Source organism: Lethenteron reissneri, chromosome 14 (genome assembly GCF_015708825.2).
Source record: "Lethenteron reissneri isolate LAM-NWPU_2019-01 chromosome 14, ASM1570882v1, whole genome shotgun sequence".
Taxonomy (NCBI): domain Eukaryota; kingdom Metazoa; phylum Chordata; class Hyperoartia; order Petromyzontiformes; family Petromyzontidae; genus Lethenteron; species Lethenteron reissneri.
Window position 1 is genome coordinate 1,819,251 of NC_083792.1, and position 20,907 is coordinate 1,840,157.

General features: G+C 53.5%; 1 protein-coding gene across 1 annotated transcript in view; it reads left to right on the forward strand.

Moving 5' to 3' along the window:
- The first annotated feature begins 2,937 nt into the window (after nt 1–2,937).
- Nucleotides 2,938–20,907, forward strand: part of LOC133342225 (cytoplasmic dynein 1 heavy chain 1-like) — a 130,610-nt gene continuing 112,640 nt past the window's right edge. The window contains 2 exon segments of the mRNA XM_061551231.1: nt 2,938–3,004; nt 8,180–8,493. Coding sequence (XP_061407215.1) covers nt 8,211–8,493 — 283 coding nt within the window. The 5' untranslated portion in view covers nt 2,938–3,004; nt 8,180–8,210.

Here is a 20,907-nt window from a genome sequence, read left to right on the forward strand (position 1 = left end):
TGGGTGAGTTGTGTGATGGGTGAGTGATGGGTGAGGTGTGAGGTGTGAAGTGTGTGATGGGTGATGTGCTGGCGTGATGCTGTGTGATGCGGATGCGTGATGGGTGTGACGCATGTGCTGATGGTGTGAGTGTGATGAGTGGGTGAGGTTTAGTGATGTGATGGTGAGGTGCATGCGTGAATGAGTGAGTGATGGGTGAGTGGAGTGATGAGTGCGTGAAGTGTGGGTTGCATATGTGTGGATGGGTGCGTGTGTGTGGTGTGAGTGAATGTGCCTGGTGTAGAGTGAGTGTATGGATTGTGAGTGTGTGATGGGTGAGTGAGTTGATGGGTGAGTAGTGAGTGATGGCGTGAGTGTGTGATCGGCTGAGGTGTGTGATGGTGTGCGTGAGTGATGGGTGAGTGAAGTGATGAGTGAGGTGAGTGATGGGTGATGTTTGTGAATTGGGTGAGGTTGTGATGGGTGAGTGAGTGATGGTGTGAGTGACTGATGGAGTGAGTGTATGTGATGGGCGTTGATGTGAGTGATGGGTGAGTGTGTTATGGGTGAGTGTGTGATGGGTGAGTGAGTGATGGGTGAGTGACTGATGGGTGAGTGTGTGATGGGTGAGTGAGTGATGGGTGAGTGAAGTGAGTGATGGGTGAGTGTGTGATGGGTGAGTGTGTGATGGGTGAGTGAGTGATGGGTGAGTGAGTGATGAGTGAGTGAGTGATGGGTGAGTGTGTGATGGGTGAGTGTGTGATGGGTGAGTGAGTGATGGGTGAGTGAGTGATGGGTGAGTGTGTGATGGGTGAGTGTGTGATGGGTGAGTGTGATGGGTGAGTGTGTGATGGGTGAGTGTGTGATGAGTGAGTGTGTGATGGGTGAGTGATGGGTGAGTGTGTGATGGGTGAGTGAGTGATGGGTGTGATGGGTGAGTGTGTGATGGGTGAGTGTGTGATGGGTGAGTAAGTGATAGGTGAGTGAGTGATGGGTTGCTGATCCCTGGGTTGAGTGATGGGGAAGTGAGTGATGGGTGAGTGAGTGATGGGTGAGTGTGTGATGGGACGATGCCCTATTGGTTGCTGACCCCTGGGCTGAGTGATGGGGAAGTGAGGGGTTGGTCGCGCGATCAGAGCGTGGGGAGCGGTGGGATCAGTGGTGCGGGCACTGTGCCTCAAACCCTGACACCCGAGTTCAGTTCCCGAACACGGCCAACCAACATCAGAACCGAACAATGGGGAGACAAAGGTGGCCGGGCGTGGTGCTGGCCACCCACCCCCTCGTGTGCCGTGCCGGCCTTCAAAGATCCTCGCTAACAGCACTTGCCCCAACAGTCTGCTAAGGCTATTGGGGGGATCTTTGTCTTTGTAATGGGGTGTAATGATGTAATGTGTGTGTGATGGTGTGTGATGGTATGTGATGGTGGGTATGTGATGATGTGTGATAGTGGGTGTGTGAGTGGTATGTGATGGTGTGTGATGGTGTGTGGTGGTGTGTGATGGTGTGATGGTGTGTGATGGTGTGTGAGTGGTTTGTGATGGTGTGTGACACTGTGTGGTGGTGTGTGATGGTGTGTGAGTGGTGTGATGGTGTGTGATGGTGTGTGGTGTGTGAGTTTGTGTGAGTGGTGTGTGAGTGGTGTGTGAGTGGTGTGTGATGGTGTGTGATGGTGTGTGATGGTGTGTGGTGGTGTGTGATGGTGTGATGGTGTGTGATGGTGTGTGATGGTGTGTGATGGTGTGATGGTGTGTGATAGTGTGTGAGTGGTTTGTGATGGTGTGTGACACTGTGTGGTGGTGTGTGATGGTGTGTGAGTGGTGTGATGGGGTGTGATGGTGTGTGGTGTGTGAGTTTGTGTGAGTGGTGTGTGAGTGGTGTGTGAGTGGTGTGTGATGGTGTGTGATGGTGTGTGGTGGTGTGTGGTGTGTGAGTGGTGTGTTAGTTTGTGTGAGTGGTGTGTGATGGTGTGTGGTGGTGTGTGGTGGTGTGTGATGGTGAGTGAGTGGTGTGTGATGGTGTGTGACACTGTGTGGTGGTGTGTGGTGGTGGGTTATGGTCGGTGTGTGGTGGGTGATGGTGTGTGAGTGGTGTGTGATGGTGTGTGATGGTGGGTGATGATGTGTGGTGGGTATGATCGTGTGTGATGGTGGTGTGTGATGGTGATGGTGTGATGGTGTGATGGTGTATGATGGTGTGTGATGGTGTGTGATGGTGATGGTGTGTGATGGTGGGTGATGGTGTGTGATGGTGATGGTGTGTGATGGTGTGTGATGGTGTGTGATGGTGATGGTGTGTGATGGTGTGTGATGGTGGGTGATGGTGTGTGATGGTGATGGTGTGTGATGGTGTGTGATGGTGATGGTGTGGGATGGTGTGTGATGGTGGTGGGTAATGGTGTGTGAGTGGTGTGTGATGGTGTGTGGTGGTGTGTGATCGTGTGTGATGGTGTGTGGTGTGTGATGGTGTGTGATGGTGTGATGGTGTATTATGGTGTGTGATGGTGATGGTGTGTGATGGTGGGTGATGGTGTGTGATGGTGTGTGATGGTGATGGTGTGGGATGGTGTGTGATGGTGGTGGGTAATGGTGTGTGAGTGGTGTGTGATGGTGTGTGATGGTGTGTGGTGGTGCGTGATCGTGTGTGATGGTGGTGTGTGATGGTGTGTGATGGTGTGTAATGATGGTGTGTGTGTTGATGGTGGTGGGGCCGTGTAATGCAGTGCAATGTGATGGGGGTGTGATGGCAGTGGGTCCGTGCTGCGATGATGGCGCTGGGGAATGATGGTGCAGTGATGTGGCTGTGCTGGGCAGTGCGAGGGAGGGAGGGAGGAGGCGTGGGGGAGGGGTGATGGGGGAGGAGGGAGGGAGGGGTGATGGAGGGGTGATGGGGAGGGAGGAGGGAGGGGTGATGGGGGGAGGGAGGAGGGAGAGAGGGATGTGAATATAAATCAGAGGAGAAATCTGCGCGGCTGTCACGTCGGGAGTCTCCGCTCGCAGCGAGACTGAGCCGCGGGGAGGAAGAGGTGAGGCCGACGCTTGACGAGAGGCAGACACAAAGAGACGGACTCACGGACAGAGACAGAGACACGTACACACACCTACACACACACACCTACACACACACACCTACACATACACACCTACACACACACACCTACACACACACACACACGCGCGCATACAGAGTCAGGGAGACCCATAGAGACACGCTCAGGCATCGCACGCGCACAAAGGCACGCGCAGAGACACACGCAGAGACTCAAGCACACAGAGAATCACACACACAGATAGAGACCCGCACACAGAGACGCACACAGAATCAGACAGACCCTCAACATACACGCCGGCATGCACATAGAGACACACAGAGAAACACACACAGACACGCACACACACAGAGAATCATACACAGACACGCACACACAGAGAGACATACACAGACACACACACACAGAGACGTGTGTGTGTTTCTGTCTCTGTGTGTTTGTGTATGGGTGTGTCTGGGTGTGTATGTGTGTGTGTCTCTGTGTGTGTTTGTGTCTGTGTGTGTTTCTGTCTCTGTGTGTTTGTGTATGGGTGTGTCTGTGTATGGGTGTGTCTGTGTGTGTTTGTGTCTATGTGTGTGTGTCTGTGTGTGTTTGTGTGTGTTTGTGTCTGTGTGTGTGTTTGTGTGTATCTGTGTGTGTATCTGTGCGTGGTGTTTGCCGTGCCTGAGCCGGACACAGAGAGACACTCAGTCAGAAACACAAAGGCAGCCCCAGACGCAAATGCCCGCCTGGCCACCTGGCACTCACTTAAGTCTGAGTGGACCTAGAGGCGCATCGCGACAGGTCCTAGACTCATCTTGGCCACCGCTGCTGCCCGGAGTCGCTCCCCCAGGCGGGGCGGATTCGTGGCGCAGTGCGCGCGACGCCCCCCCCCCCCCACCAGAGATGCACGCACAGAGGCAAAGATCCCCCGTGTAGCCTGTCATGGGCTACTGGGGCAAGTGCTGTGAGCGGGTAGCACCTATGAAGCACACGAGGGGGTGGGTGGCCGGCACCACGCCCAAGCGCCTTTGTCTCCCCAGTGGCGATGATTTTACACGCCGCACCAGGGACTCATTTGAGGCTGAGTCCACCTAGGGACCCAGGATCGGTTCAGACAATCGTCACGGCTGTTGGTGGCCGTGAGCGGGGATCAAAACCGGGGGTGGTGGGGTTCGTAGCGCAGCGTAGCGCTGACCACTACACCACCGCTCCTCACACACACACATACAGACACACACAGACACACAGACACACACACACAGACACACATACAGACACACACACACAGACACACACACAGACACACAGACAGACACACACACAGACACACACAGACACAAAGACACACACAGACACACACACAGACACACACAGACACACACACGCTAAGGGAGTATTTCGCTAATGCCGCCAGCCTCTGCACCAGACCTCCTTTGTCTGCACATTGTGAATGTTGACGCAGCGCACTGGGTACTCGTTTAAGGCTGAGTCGACCTAGGGAAGGCCCAGAGACCGGTTCGCACATCACTCGCCACTAGCCGGGAATCGAACTCTGGACCTGGGGTTCGTAGCGCAATGCGCCACATTTCAGACACACGGACAGAGAGATACACAAACACACAGAGATACACAAACACTGTCACTCAAAGACACACGGACAAAGAGACACAGATACACGAATAATGATAGACACAACAACAACCGCCATTCGCTACTAAGTGGCAGTGACATCACCATGGCGCTTGTACCAGGTCTGTGCCTACTTTAAGGCCAAGTGAGGTGTGGAACGCCCGCTGGCAGGAGGTCACGGGGCAGACCCAGCAGGTGCCACGGGTCGACTGACTGAGATGACCGAGATGACTGGCTGATGCACCACCTGTGCCCCCTACTGTGCCAACTTGCTGTGCTTTAGCCACCCGGCGCTCCGCTCGTTGTTGTGAGCGTCGCTCCTCCGCCCTCTGTTGTTGCTGGAGGGCGACTGCCTCCAACTGCCCAGTAGCGTCCTTCACGAGCCTCCTCCACAGAGGCCGATCTCGACACCGCTGGTACCAGTCATCGGCAAGTCCACTCAGCTCCACGTCCTCCTGTACCACATCACTCCATCTCTTCTCTAGCCCGTGCCGTGCCCGTGTAGCCCCCTCGATCCGGCCGAACAAAAGCTGTTTAGGCATGCGGTGATTGGGAATGCGGGCTACGTGGCCCAGCCAACGCAGCCTTGCCTGCCGGAGGAGCTCACCGATGGGACTTTGCCCAGATCTTTCAAGGATTTGTGAGCTCCTCACACAATCCAGTCTGGTTAAACCCAGGATGGATCGTAGGCAGGCCAGCCTAAATGTTTCTAACTGGCGAAGATGCTCAATTAGGGGGGTCCATGTTTCGCAAGTGTAGAGAAGGGAGGGAATGACTGGCCGAGAAGACCTGAAGCTTCGTGTGGAGCGACAGACCAGGTAGCTTCCACACAGCGTTACGCAACCGATGAAAAGATATTGCCGCTCGACTGATTCGCAGTGAGATCGCTGCTGTTAAACTGGAGCCGGTCATGAGCACACTGCCCAGGTATGGGAAACTCTCCACTCTCTCCACTACTGCCCCATCACCGATTGAGAGTTGTGGGGGTGGAGTGTCCGATGGTACAAAATACCCAGGCAGGTGCTTAGTTTTGGTCGGGCTAATGGTTCACACAAAGATAAAAAGATCCCCCGTATAGCCTTAACAGACTGTAGGGGCAAGTGCTGTTAGCGAGCACCTATGAAGCCCGGAACGGTACACGAGGGGGTGGGTGACCAGCACCACGCCCGACCGCCTTTGTCTCCCCAGTGGCGATGTTTACACACACCAGGTACTCGTTTTAGGCTGAGTCGACCTAGGGGAGGCCCAGGACCGGTTCAGATAATCGTCACTGGTGTTGGCCGTGAGCGGGAATCGAACCCGGGTCGCTAGGTTCATAGCGCAGCGCGCTAACCACTACACTATCGCTACACACACACAGAAACACAAACACTGCTACTCAGAACACACAGAGAGACACAAGACACGAGGACGAGGAGAGGGCAGAGGAGAGATGGACTCGAAAGACAAAATCCACCTCTGCCTTTTCCCTGCATAAGCCATGGCAAGGGTTAGCGAGCACCTATTATAATCAGTATTATTACGACGACTACTACCGTCGTGAACTACAGCGGGCAGGTGGCACGAAGCTCTGCCGTGTTGGTGCCCAGCACGAGAAGATTGACCCGGGTCCGTGGGGGGATTGTGGGGGGGGGGGGGGTCAGTAGGGGGGGGTCAGTGAGGGGTCAGTGGGGGGGGTTAGTGGGTCAGTGGGGGGTGGTGGTGGGGGGGTCAGTGGGGGGGTTGGGAGGGGTGGGTGGGGGTCATTGGGAGGGGTCAGTGGGGGGTGGTGGTGGGGGGGGGTCAGTGGGGGGGGTCAGTGGGGGGCAGTGGGGGGTTTGGGAGGGGTGGGGGGGGTCAGTGGGAGGGGTCAGTGGGGGGGGGGGTGGTGGGGGGGGTCAGTGGGGGGGGTGGTGGGGGGGGTCAGTGGGGGGGGGGTCAGTGGGAGGGGTCAGTGGGGGGGAGGTGGTGGGGGGGGTCAGTGGGGGGGGTCAGTGGGGGGGGGGTCAGTGGGGGGGGTCAGTGGTGGTGGGGGGTGTCAGTGGGGGGGGGGGTCAGTGAAGGTCAGTGGGGGGGTTGGGAGGGGTGGGGGGTCAGTGGGGGGATGGAGGGGGAATCAGTGGGGGGTCAGTGGGGGGTCAGTGGGGGTCAGTGGGACGGGGGTGGTCAGTGGAGGGGAGTGGGGTACCCATTTGAGTCCACGCACAGAGAAACACAACCGCGGTTGCCCACCAAGCGGCAGCAATATCTCCCTGGTGTTGTGCCAGGCTAGGTGCACTTTGATTCCGCGTTAATTGTTAAGAGAGCTCGTCACAACACTGTGGCCCCTACCAGGCAAAACGTAAAAATGTAATAGACGACGTTTCGGGCAGTGGCTCTCTATTCATAGCCAAGGCTCGCTGCTGGTTAAAGGTCACAGGCGAGGCCCAGGTGCTATGGGTTGACTGACGTGACAGCAGACAGATGCACCACGGGCTGCTCCCCGTGGTGCCGCACCGCTGCGGTTTTAGCCACCCAGCACCCCGCTCGTCGTGGGGGGGGGGGGCAGCAGGTCCAGCAGCCTGGACGTGGAGGCCCCACTGGAGCTGCTCTTCATGTCCACCCCCTTCCTGGGACTTGTCGTGGGAAGTGCTGCCAGCGAGCACCCCCAATCAACGCGAGGCACGGCACTCAAGGGGGGGGGCAGTGGTAGTGAGAGCGGTGGTGCAGCGGTTAGCTCTACGTTGCGAACCCCTGCGAGCCGAGTTATATTGCCGCTCACGGCCTATACCAACACCGGTGACGATTGTTTGAACCGGTCCTGGGCCTCCCCTAGGTCGACTCAGCCTCAAATGAGTAACCTGGTGCGGTGTGTAAGCATCGCTACTAGGGAGACAAAGGCAGTCGGGCGTGGTGCTGGTCACCCACCCCCTCGTGTACCGTTCCGGTCCTTCATAGGTGCTCGTTTACAGCACTGGCCCCTAGAGTCTGCTAAGGCTACCCGGGGGATCTTTGTCTTTAGTGAAGGTTGAGTCATCCTCAGGGAGGGCCAGCACCGAATCAGATATCACTCGGCGCCGGTGTTGACCTGGGCCAGTCGTGGAGCTAGGTTCGTCTGTGGTGCAGAACCCGTCAGGGTCAGCACACAGAAGCGCACTGACACAGCACACAAAGACAAAGATCCCCCGTGTAGCCTTTAACAGACTGTTGGGGAAAGTGCTGTTGGCGAGCACCTATGAAGGACGGAATAGCACACGAGAGGGTGGTGTGGCCAAAACCACGCCCGCCCGCCTTTGTCTCCCCGATGCTGACGTTTACATAAAGCATCAGATACTCGTTTAAAGGCTGAGTCGACCTAGCAGAGGCGCCGGACCGGTGCAGACATTCGCCACTGATATCGATCCGTGAGCGGGAATCAAACTGGGGCTTGCTACCCCCTGTGCCAGCACTCCCCACTCACGCCACAGCCACGCGGACACGTCCCGCTCCACCTCGCACAGCAGGCGACCCCGACAGAGACTCCACGAGGACCCCCCCCTGCCCCCGTGCCGCCACCTGAAACTTCTCCCATCCCCTACCCAGGCCGAGGAGGACGCAGAGGGTCGGGAGATCCATGGCAGACACCGGCGTGGACACCGAGTCCACGGCCGGCGGCGGCGGAGGAGGAGCTCCTGGAGGTGCCGGGGGCAGCGCCGGACCGGTGCTGAACCTGGCGGACGAGGCCGTGCTGCAGAAGCACGTGCGCCGCCTGGTGCCCCTGCTGCTGGAGGATGGAGGCGAGGCCACCGCGGGCCTGGAGGCCTCCCTCTCGGAGCGCCACTGCCTGGAGCAGCTGCGGAAGTTCATCAGCGAGCCGCAGGCGCGGGCCCTCCTTGTGGAGCGCACTGCGCCCAAAGGTGACGACCCCCCCCCCTCCCCCCTCTTACACCTCGTGCTCCTCCTGCGCACCTCCGATCAATGACATTATCGATCATCGTTGACTCGCTCATCCATGCGAGCCACCGCACGGAGTCGAAGTCGGACGCTTTTTGAGAAGGGTCCCGCTGCTCCGTTGAGGGTTTTTATTCTGAGATGTTTTGAGTCGATCCATGAGTCGTTTATAAAGCGCCCGTGGAAACCGGAGCATGCGGAGAAAACCCCACACCTCGCGCGAGAGGGCAACGCTCTATCCCAGCACAGAGGGAAACAGGTGACGATTAGTCTACTTGCTGTACTGCCTTCTCCTGGCGAGCCAGGGTATACGGTAACCATAAAAAATTTAAATAAAAAATAAAATAATCATAATCATAAATGAAAATAAATCAATTAAATCACGTTTCGGAGGCAACACAAGCTTCCTTCATCAGGTGTAAAAAGGCACAGCAAAATAACTGTAGTGGGAGTTATTTGTGATGGGGCATTAATATATAGAGTAAAGAGGAGGGGGGGGGGAGCCAAGGGGGACGGGTGCAGGATGGGGGTGGGGCCAGGAAGGTGAAGTGGTAATAAAGGGCGGCGCAACGGATGGTGGAGGGAGGACGAGGTGCAGGGTGGGGGGGGGGGCACCTCGTCCTCCGTGGATGGTCTTCATATATCGAGGATCGCAGAGCTTGGGGGAGTGGGGTGTGGGCTTTGTCTCAGGCTCGCCATCTGGCTGCTGCTGCTGCTGCCGCCTTCCCGCTCAGCGTCTGTGGTTCAGCCTGGCGCCTCTGGCATGGTATGTACGTACCGTGCGTTGAACTTCTTTCGCGCCGTACGTAGCCAACCGTGCTAATCGGAGGTGCGGGGGAGGAGTGAGTTCAGTACTGTTAGAGGGAGACGTCATTCTAGGATGTATTCGACTGTAAGAGCGGGTAACGTGGAGCACAGCTCAGGGTGGTGGTGATGACGAGACTATTAGGAACGCACCTCGCAGCTGTGTCTGAGCAGAAGGAAGAGACGGCGGCAGTGGCTGTCACAGAAATCGTTGGCCACGATGAGGTTGGAGGTGGGTCGCTCAGCCTCGCATGAACCGCGGACGGCCAAAACACTTTGGCGTGGCCGTGTCCGGGAATGGTTATTGACCCCGGGTTAATCAATAGTGCTGCTCATCAGCGTTGTGTGTGTAGTGGGTCAATAACTAGAGGAGAGTCTCTCTGAGGCAACACATATTTTTATTAACAAATAATCCCTAACACAGAGGGGCAACAGCCCCTTACACCCACACGCCTCTCGCTGGCTATTCTAGCTCTTCTTGAGTGAAGCTTAGCCTCCACTGGTATACGAACCGGAGCCGACCCTTGCCAGGGGTACGGCTCTGCCCGTGGGCTCTTCTCTTCAGGAGGTTCTTGGTCTTCGTGCGGACGACGACTGCCTCGACCGTCCAGAGGGGCCCGCCTTTTATACAAGTCCCTGGCTCGCTCTGCCCCAGCCACGGCCCTTCCTTCCAGCACCTTCCACCAGGGCCTGGGAGGGTGACGTCATCCCCCAGCCCCCCCCCTCCCAGGTCTGGGGTTATCCCATAGGGCAGGGGCGGGGAACCTTTACCTGCCAAGGGCCATTTGGAAATTTACAACATCATTCGCGGGCCATACTAAATTATCAACTTAAAAATTAGCCTGTTGTTATATTTGGTCAAACATTTCATTAACTCACCCCTAATGTGATGGCTGTACCTGCTTCTCTTTGGCGAGGCGTGTGATGTTAGTTGGTATTGATGATGTTGCTACTCGCAACTGCTTTTCCAGGTTTGTTCCAAGATTTATTTAATTTCGAGTCCCGCCTGCGGTTGCCTTGGCAGGGCCAGAGACCAAATGATTCCCCACCCGGTGCCATCGGGGTTACCGTAGACCCCGTGGACCATCGTCCCTTGACACTGGGCTCAGGCACACTACCGCCCCCTATGGACACGTGTGGGATACTTCCGGCTGGCAGCATGGGGAGTGCACCACAACAACACCAATACTAGTACCTCTGCATGTGCACGTGTTCCCGACTGTGTGTCGGAGTTAGGCCTCGGCAAGGCAAGGCAATTTACCATTTTTACCGGGTAAAAGGGTAAAGGTGTCGACATGCCAAGGGGTAAGGTAAAGGGGAGGGTACAGGTAGCGTGAAGTATTAACCGGTAAATACGGTGCCTTGTTTACCGCTAAAAGCTCCGTGGCGCAGTCCATGGCCCCCATTTAATAAGTAATATTTAAAAAAACTCTTTTTAAAAACACGCTTTTATTAAATGTACCGTGCTAGTAATGACAGAACTCCACAACTCTAGGAAGTGGCCCGAGGCTTGCCACAACGTAAGGGGCCGTGGTGATTTACAGCCAATGTCAGTGTACCGTGGACAATTAGACCCAAGCCGAAACATAACATATAAAACATGTTAAAAAATATGATAGAATATGGTGTTGTCATCAGTATGACATAAGTATACCAAGTTTGCAGTCGATACCACATTGGGAAGTGTGGTAAAATTGAGTTACAAGATTTGAGGATACAACAACAATGACAACAACAACAACGACAACAACAACAGACAGAGTGAGTTCAAAGAAAGCGTGTAAAATTGGAATAATCGAGAGTATTCTATATGTATAAAGCGCTCTACCTATAGAATTTACCGTTATAAACCTTGTTCATGTGTAGTAGTTCCCTAGTAATTATCCTGTAATCGGTAATTTGTAGGCTCGTTGCTTTCTACCTTTTACCTTACCTGCTAAAGGGTAAAAGGTAGGGTAGAGTGATTGTATTGTGGTAAGGGTAAAAGGTAGGGTAAAGGTAGGCTCGTTGTTTCTACCTTTTACCTTACCGAGGCCACGTGGGGAGCGCCACGTGGCCACTGAGTTCGATTCCCGCTCGCTGCCCAACAGCCGGTGACGATGATCATCGTTCAGATGATTATCTGAAGCGGTCCTGGGACCTCCCCTAGGTCGACTCAGCCAAAAATAAGAACCTGGTGTAGCGGTGTGCAGTTAAAACATCGCCACTGGGGAGACAAAGGCGGCCGGGCGTGGTTGCCGGCCTTCACATGTGCTGCTCGCTAACAGCACTTGCCCCTACAGTCTGTTACAGGCTACACGGGGAGGTGGGATCTTTGTCTTTGTATGAGAGTATAAGAGGAGCGGTGGCACGCTGCTGATGAATATCTGTGCCGGTTATGGGCCTCCCCTAGGTTGACCCAGCCTTAAATGGTGCGATGTAAAACTGGGGAGACAAAGGCGGCCGGGCGTAGCGCTAAACCAACAAAACCACCCTCTTGGTGTGCCGCTGGGGACTTCGCCGATGCCGGCCAAGAGCAACTTGTCCCCCGAGACTCCACGAGGCTCACCGGGGGATCTTTGTCTTTATCTTTGTAAAGTGTGGAACTTGGGGGGGGCAGCGCCGCCAACCCTGGCGAGCCTCGGTTCGACTCCCAGCCGGGGAGTGACGGCAGCCGGAGCACGCTGTGTGTGTACTGTGTATGTGTGTACTGTGTGTGTGTAGTGTGTGTGTACACTGTGTGTGTGTGTACTGTGTGTGTGTGTACTGTGTATGTACACTGTGTGTGTGTACTGTGTGTGTGTGTACTGTGTATGTACACTGTGTGTGTGTGTGTACTGTGTGTGTGTGTGTAGTGTGTGTGTACCGTGTGTGTACACTGTGTGTGTACACTGTGTGTGTACACTGTGTGTACTGTGTGTGTATACTGTGTGTGTGTACTGTGTGTGTGTGTACTGTGTGTGTGTAGTGTGTGTGTAGTGTGTGTGTACTGTGTGTGTACTGTGTGTGTATACTGTGTGTGTGTACTGTGTGTGTGTGTACTGTGTGTGTACACTGTGTGTGTGTGCTGTGTGTGTGTACTGTGTATGTACTGTGTGTGTACTGTGTGTGTACTGTGTGTGTGTACACTGTGTGTGTGTACTGTGTATGTACACTGTGTGTGTACTGTGTGTGTGTACTGTGTGTGTACACTGTGTGTGTGTACTGTGTGTGTGTACACTGTGTGTGTGTAGTGTGTGTGTACCGTGTGTGTGTACTGTGTGTGTACACTGTTTGTGTGTACACTGTGTGTGCACTGTGTGTGTGTACACTGTGTGTGTGTACACTGTGTAGTGTACTGTGTGTGTACACTGTGTACTGTGTGTGTGTACACTGTGTGTGTGTACACTGTGTGTACACTGTGTGTGTAGTGTACACTGTGTGTGTGTGTGTGTACACTGTGTAGTGTACTGTGTGTGTACACTGTGTGTGTACTGTGTGTGTAGTGTACACTGTGTGTGTGTACTGTGTGTACACTGTGTGTGTGTGTACACTGTGTGTGTACACTGTGTGTACACTGTGTGTGTGTACACTGTGTGTACACTGTGTGTGTGTGTGTACACTGTGTGTGTACTGTGTGTGTACTGTATGTGTACACTGTGTGTGCGTGTGTACACTGTGTGTGTACACTGTGTGTGTGCGTGTGTACACTGTGTGTGCACTGTGTGTACACTGTGTGTGTACACTGTGTGTGTGCGTGTGTACACTGTGTGTGTGCGTGTGTACACTGTGTGTGTGTGTACACTGTGTGTGTGCGTGTGTGCACGGTGTGTGCACTGTGTGTGTACACTGTGTGTGCACTGTGTGTGTGTGTACACTGTGTGTGTGTAAACTGTGTGTGTGTACACTGTGTGTGCACTGTGTGTGTGTACACTGTGTGTGTGCACTGTGTGTGTACACTGTGTGTGTGTACACTGTGTGTGTGTGTGCACTGTGTGTGTGTGTGCACTGTGTGTGTGCACTGTGTGTGTGTGTGTGCACTGTGTGTGTACACTATGTGTGTGTACACTGTGTGTGTGTGCACTGTGTGTGTGTGTGTACTGTGTGTGTGTGTGTACACTGTGTGTGTACACTGCAACATGTCCGAACGGTGTGTTGGGGCTTGGTGTTTGTGTGGTGTGTGTGAGTGTGTGTGTGTGGTGTGTGTGTGTGGTGTGTGTGTGTGGTGTGTGTGTGTGGTGTGTGTGTGTGGTGTGTGTGTGTGTGGAGTGTTTGTGTGGTGTGTGTGTGTGGTGTGTGTATGTGGAGTGTTTGTGTGGTGTGTGTGTGTGGTGTGTGTGTGGAGTGTTTGTGTGGTGTGTGTGTGTGGTGTGTGTGTGTGGAGTGTGTGTGTGGTGTGTGTGTGTGGAGTGTCTGTGAGGTGTGTGTGTGTGGTGTGTGTGTGGTGTGTGTATGTGGTGTGTGTGTGTGGTGTGTGTGTGTGGAGTGTTTGTGTGGTGTGTGTGTGTGGTGTGTGTATGTGGAGTGTTTGTGTGGTGTGTAGTGTCTGTGAGGTGTGTGTGGTGGAGGTGGTAGAGGGTGTCCGTGCAGGTCCCCGGTTCGATCCCCGCTCACGACCAACACCAGTGGCGATTATCTAAACCGTTTTCGGGCCTCCCGTAGGTCGACTCAGCCTCAAATGAGCACGTGATTGCGGTGTATAGTAAACATCGCCACTTAGGGAGACAAAGGCGGCCGGGTACGGTGCTGGCCACCCACCCCCCTCGTGTGCTACTCGCTAACAGCACTTGTCCCCAGCAGTCTGTAGAGGCTACACGGGGGGTCTTTGTCTTTGTGTGCGTAGCGGCACTCATCGCTGTTGGCAGCACTAAGCCAGCGGATTGCCGTGGCAGAGGTCAGGCCAACGTTGACCCAACGTTGGTCGGAACCGGTGGACCAACGTTGACCCAACGTTGACGGCCCAACGTTCAATGTTTACTCGGTAATGTCGACTTCTCCGCAGTCTGTCTAGACAGCGCCTGTCTCTACAGTCTGTCTAGACAGCGCCTGTCTCTACAGTCTGTCTAGTCAGTGCCTGTCTCTACAGTCAGTCTAGACAGTGCCTGTCTCTACACTCTGTCTAGACAGTGCCTGTCTCTACAGTCTGTCTAGACAGTGCCTGTCTCTACAGTATGTCTAGACAGTGCCTGTCTCTAAAGTCTGTCTAGACAGCGCCTGTGTCTACAGTCTGTCTAGACAGTGCCTGTCTCTACAGTCTGTCTAGACAGAGCCTGTCTTTACACTCTGTCTAGTCAGTGCCTGTCTCTACAGTCTGTCTAGACAGTGCCTGTGTCTACAGTCTGTCTAGACAGCGCCTGTGTCTACAGTCTGTCTAGACAGCGCCTGTCTCTACAGTTTGTCTAGACAGCGCCTGTCTCTACAGTCTGTCTAGACAGCGCCTGTGTCTACAGTCTGTCTAGACAGCGCCTGTCTCTACAGTCTGTCTAGACAGTGCCTGTGTCTACAGTCTGTCTAGACAGCGCCTGTCTCTACAGTCTGTGTAGACAGCGCCTGTGTCTACAGTCTGTCTAGACAGCGCCTGTCTCTACAGTCTGTCTAGACAGCGCCTGTCTTTACAGTCTGTCTAAACAGCGCCTGTCTCTACAGTCTGTCTAGACAGCGCCTGTGTCTACAGTCTGTCTAGACAGCGCCTGTCTTTACAGTCTGTGTAGACAGCACCTGTGTCTACAGTCTGTCTAGAAAGCGCCTGTCTCTACAGTCTGTCTAGACAGCGCCTGTCTTTACAGTCTGTCTAAACAGCGCCTGTGTCTACAGTCTGTCTAGACAGTGCCTGTGTCTACAGTCTGTCTAGACAGTGCCTGTCTCTACAGTCTGTCTGGACAGTGCCTGTGTCTACAGTCTGTCTAGACAGTGCCTGTCTCTACAGTCTGTCTAGACAGTGCCTGTGTCTACAGTCTGTCTGGACAGTGCTTGTGTCTACAGTCTGTCTAGACAGTGCCTGTGTTTACAGTCTGTCTAGACAGCGCCTGTCTCTACAGTTTGTCTAGACAGTGCCTGTCTCTACAGTCTGTCTATACAGCGCCTGTCTCTACAGTCTGTCTAGACAGCGCCTGTGTCTACAGTCTGTCTAGACAGTGCTTGTGTCTACAGTCTGTCTAGACAGTGCCTGTCTCTACAGTCTGTCTAGACAGTGCTTGTGTCTACAGTCTGTCTAGACAGCGCCTGTCTCTACAGTCTGTCTAGACAGTGCCTGTCTCTACAGTCTGTGTAGACAGCGCCTGTGTCTACAGTCTGTCTAGACAGTGCCTGTGTCTACAGTCTGTCTAGACAGCGCCTGTCTCTACAGTCTGTCTAGACAGTGCCTGTCTCTACAGTCTGTCTAGACAGCGCCTGTTTCTACAGTATGTCTAGATAGTGCCTGTGTCTACAGTCTGTCTAGACAGCGCCTGTCTCTACAGTCTGTCTAGACAGCGCCTGTCTCTACAGTCTGTCTAGACAGCGCCTGTCTCTTCAGTCTGTCTAGACAGCGCCTGTGTCTACAGTCTGTCTAGACAGAGCCTGTCTTTACACTCTGTCTAGTCAGTGCCTGTCTCTACAGTCTGTCTAGACAGTGCCTGTGTCTACAGTCTGTCTAGACAGCGCCTGTGTCTACAGTCTGTCTAGACAGCGCCTGTCTCTACAGTTTGTCTAGACAGAGCCTGTCTTTACACTCTGTCTAGTCAGTGCCTGTCTCTACAGTCTGTCTAGACAGTGCCTGTGTCTACAGTCTGTCTAGACAGCGCCTGTGTCTACAGTCTGTCTAGACAGCGCCTGTCTCTACAGTTTGTCTAGACAGCGCCTGTCTTTACAGTCTGTCTAGACAGCGCCTGTGTCTACAGTCTGTCTAGACAGCGCCTGTCTCTACAGTCTGTCTAGACAGTGCCTGTGTCTACAGTCTGTCTAGACAGCGCCTGTCTATACAGTCTGTGTAGACAGCGCCTGTGTCTACAGTCTGTCTAGACAGCGCCTGTCTCTACAGTCTGTCTAGACAGCGCCTGTCTTTACAGTCTGTCTAAACAGCGCCTGTCTCTACAGTCTGTCTAGACAGCGCCTGTGTCTACAGTCTGTCTAGACAGTGCCTGTCTCTACACTCTGTCTAGACAGTGCCTGTCTCTACAGTCTGTCTAGACAGTGCCTGTCTCTACAGTATGTCTAGATAGTGCCTGTGTCTACAGTCTGTCTAGACAGCGCCTGTCTCTACAGTCTGTCTAGACAGCGCCTGTCTCTACAGTCTGTCTAGACAGCGCCTGTCTCTTCAGTCTGTCTAGACAGCGCCTGTGTCTACAGTCTGTCTAGACAGCGCCTGTGTCTACAGTCTGTCTAGACAGCGCCTGTCTCTACAGTTTGTCTAGACAGCGCCTGTCTTTACAGTCTGTCTAGACAGCGCCTGTGTCTACAGTCTGTCTAGACAGCGCCTGTCTCTACAGTCTGTCTAGACAGTGCCTGTGTCTACAGTCTGTCTAGACAGCGCCTGTCTATACAGTCTGTGTAGACAGCGCCTGTGTCTACAGTCTGTCTAGACAGCGCCTGTCTCTACAGTCTGTCTAGACAGCGCCTGTCTTTACAGTCTGTCTAAACAGCGCCTGTCTCTACAGTCTGTCTAGACAGCGCCTGTGTCTACAGTCTGTCTAGACAGTGCCTGTCTCTACACTCTGTCTAGACAGTGCCTGTCTCTACAGTCTGTCTAGACAGTGCCTGTCTCTACAGTATGTCTAGATAGTGCCTGTGTCTACAGTCTGTCTAGACAGCGCCTGTCTCTACAGTCTGTCTAGACAGCGCCTGTCTCTACAGTCTGTCTAGACAGCGCCTGTCTCTTCAGTCTGTCTAGACAGCGCCTGTGTCTACAGTCTGTCTAGACAGCGCCTGTGTCTACAGTCTGTCTAGACAGCGCCTGTGTCTACAGTCTGTCTAGACAGCGCCTGTGTCTACAGTTTGTCTTGACAGCGCCTGTGTCTACAGTCTGTCTTGACAGCGCCTGTCTCTACAGTCTGTCTAGACAGTGCCTGTCTCTACAGTCTGTCTAGACAGTGCCTGTCTCTACAGTCTGTCTAGACAGTGCCTGTCTCTACAGTCTGTGTAGACAGTGCCTGTCTCTACAGTCTGTCTAGATAGTGCCTGTCTCTACAATCTGTCTAGACAGTGCTTGTGTCTACAGTCTGTCTAGACAGTGCCTGTCTCTACAGTCTGTCTAGACAGCGCCTGTCTCTACAGTCTGTCTAGACAGTGCCTGTCTCTACAGTCTGTCTAGACAGTGCCTGTCTCTACAGTCTGTCTAGACAGTGCCTGTCTCTACAGTCTGTCTAGACAGTGCCTGTCTCTACAGTCTGTCTAGACAGCGCTTGTGTCTACAGTCTGTCTAGACAGCGCCTGCCTCTACAGTCTGTCTAGACAGCGCCTGTGTTTACAGTCTTTCTAGACAGTGCCTGTCTCTACAGTCTGTCTAGACAGCGCCTGTGTCTACAGTCTGTCTAGACAGCGCCTGTGTCTACAGTCTGTCTAGACAGCGCCTGTCTCTACAGTTTGTCTAGACAGCGCCTGTCTTTACAGTCTGTCTAGACAGCACCTGTGTCTACAGTCTGTCTAGACAGCGCCTGTCTCTACAGTCTGTCTAGACAGTGCCTGTGTCTACAGTCTGTCTAGACAGCGCCTGTCTATACAGTCTGTGTAGACAGCGCCTGTGTCTACAGTCTGTCTAGACAGCGCCTGTCTCTACAGTCTGTCTAGACAGCGCCTGTCTTTACAGTCTGTCTAAACAGCGCCTGTCTCTACAGTCTGTCTAGACAGCGCCTGTGTCTACAGTCTGTCTAGACAGTGCCTGTCTCTACACTCTGTCTAGACAGTGCCTGTCTCTACAGTCTGTCTAGACAGTGCCTGTCTCTACAGTATGTCTAGATAGTGCCTGTGTCTACAGTCTGTCTAGACAGCGCCTGTCTCTACAGTCTGTCTAGACAGCGCCTGTCTCTACAGTCTGTCTAGACAGCGCCTGTCTCTTCAGTCTGTCTAGACAGCGCCTGTGTCTACAGTCTGTCTAGACAGCGCCTGTGTCTACAGTCTGTCTAGACAGCGCCTGTGTCTACAGTTTGTCTTGACAGCGCCTGTGTCTACAGTCTGTCTTGACAGCGCCTGTCTCTACAGTCTGTCTAGACAGTGCCTGTCTCTACAGTCTGTCTAGACAGTGCCTGTCTCTACAGTCTGTCTAGACAGTGCCTGTCTCTACAGTCTGTGTAGACAGTGCCTGTCTCTACAGTCTGTCTAGATAGTGCCTGTCTCTACAATCTGTCTAGACAGTGCTTGTGTCTACAGTCTGTCTAGACAGTGCCTGTCTCTACAGTCTGTCTAGACAGCGCCTGTCTCTACAGTCTGTCTAGACAGTGCCTGTCTCTACAGTCTGTCTAGACAGTGCCTGTCTCTACAGTCTGTCTAGACAGTGCCTGTCTCTACAGTCTGTCTAGACAGTGCCTGTCTCTACAGTCTGTCTAGACAGCGCTTGTGTCTACAGTCTGTCTAGACAGCGCCTGCCTCTACAGTCTGTCTAGACAGCGCCTGTGTTTACAGTCTTTCTAGACAGTGCCTGTTCCTACAGTCTGACTAGACAGTGCGACAGATCTTTGTGTACGAGTGGTTGACGATGTGCGACGAGGTGGGGGGGGGGGGTTTGAGAAATGTGATGTCACATCAAAATGTGCAACTTTAAATAAATACTAGCTGTACTACCCGGCTTCGCCCGGGACTTGTATCCACCACGGCCGGCCGCCTTTGTCTCCCCAGTGGCGATGTTAATACGCTACAGCAGTTACTCGTTTGAGGCAGAGTCGACCTAGGGGAGGTTCAAAGAATCGTCACCGGTGGTGGTCGTGAGCGTGAATGGAACTGGGTTCGCCGGGTTGGTAGCGCAGCGTAGCGTTAAGCACTACACCCACCGCTCCTCACACACCACACACGCACAGACACACACACAGACACACACACAGACACACGCAGACACACACAGACACACACAGACAGAGACACATACACACACAGACAGCACGCTAACCACTACACTACCGCTCCCCACACACCACACACGCACACACACAGACACACACACAGACACACACACAGACACACACACACAGACACAGGCAGCACGCTAAGCACTACACTACCGTTCCCCCTACACAACACACGCGCGCGCGTCCATAGGTACACATACACGCGCTTGCTGCAGACACACACGACTTTCAGGGTGCGTACGGCAGTAAACGACTGAAATAATAAAGCGGCAATGCTGCGCAAGGAACTCCTTAGACCTGCAACACATTTGTGTAATGCGAGCGTAAACACACAAACACATACAAACACATACACAATATACACACACATACATGCAGACACACAGACAGACACATAACACACATACATACACACACATACATACACAGAAACACATACACACACATACATAGACACACACATACATACACACAAACACATGCACACACGTACATACATACAGACACGCAGACATACACATAAAGACATAGAAAAAAACCCACATACATGCACACACACAAACACATACACACACATACATACACACATACATACAGACACACAGACATACACATAAACACATACACACATATGTATGACCCGGCTTCGCCCGGGACTTGGATCCACGATGCCCGGCCGCCTTTGTCTCCCCAGTGACGATGTTCACACACAACAGCAGTTACGCGTTTGAGGCTGAGTGGACCTAGGGGAGGGCCAGGTCCGTTTCAAATAATCGTCAGCGGTGGTGGGCGTGAGTTGGAATGGAACTGGGGTCGCTCAACCAGCTTAATGACTATTTGTACAAAGAACATATAAAGAATCGATTATAATAACCAGGCTACAGTCCACATTATAGACTGCCAGTACACGCAGTCAGCTTCATAAGCAGGCTAGAGTGTACATGATAGAGTGGCAGTACGCTCACCGAGCTTAATAAGCAGGCTACAGTCTACATGATAGACTGGCAGTACGCTGACCCAGCTTAATGACTATTTGTACAGTGAACATTAAAGTAATCGATTGTTGGCGCGTTGGGTTTAAAAGTAATATTAATTGCACACATTGTGGTGGGGGTGGAGTGAAGAGTAGGAAAAACTTTGATGAATTTACCTCAGAGTGACGTGGTGGGTGTCGAGGCCTAGTAGCATGCAGAGCCTGCGGCCTCGCCTAAATTGCCCACCCGGCAGAGGCAGGGTACGGGTGGCGTGCCTTCCCCCCCCCTCAGCGCTCCAACAATACTGTGTAATGGCTATTCTTTAATTATTTACGGAGCCTATGAAAGTGGCGAAGGCGTGGCTAGCCGTTGACAGGGGCAACCGCCGTCCAATGAAACTGCAGCCCTTGGCGAAGGCGTGGCTAGCCGTTGCCAGGTCCAATGAAAGCGGCGAAGGCGTCGCTATCCGTTGCCAGGGGCAACCGCCGTCCAATTAAAGTGCGTATGGTCCGAAATCCACACACACACACACAGACGGACAGACAGACATGCACGATTTTATATATATAGATAGACAACACGTTCTACTTAATTAAATAGACTTTGCCCC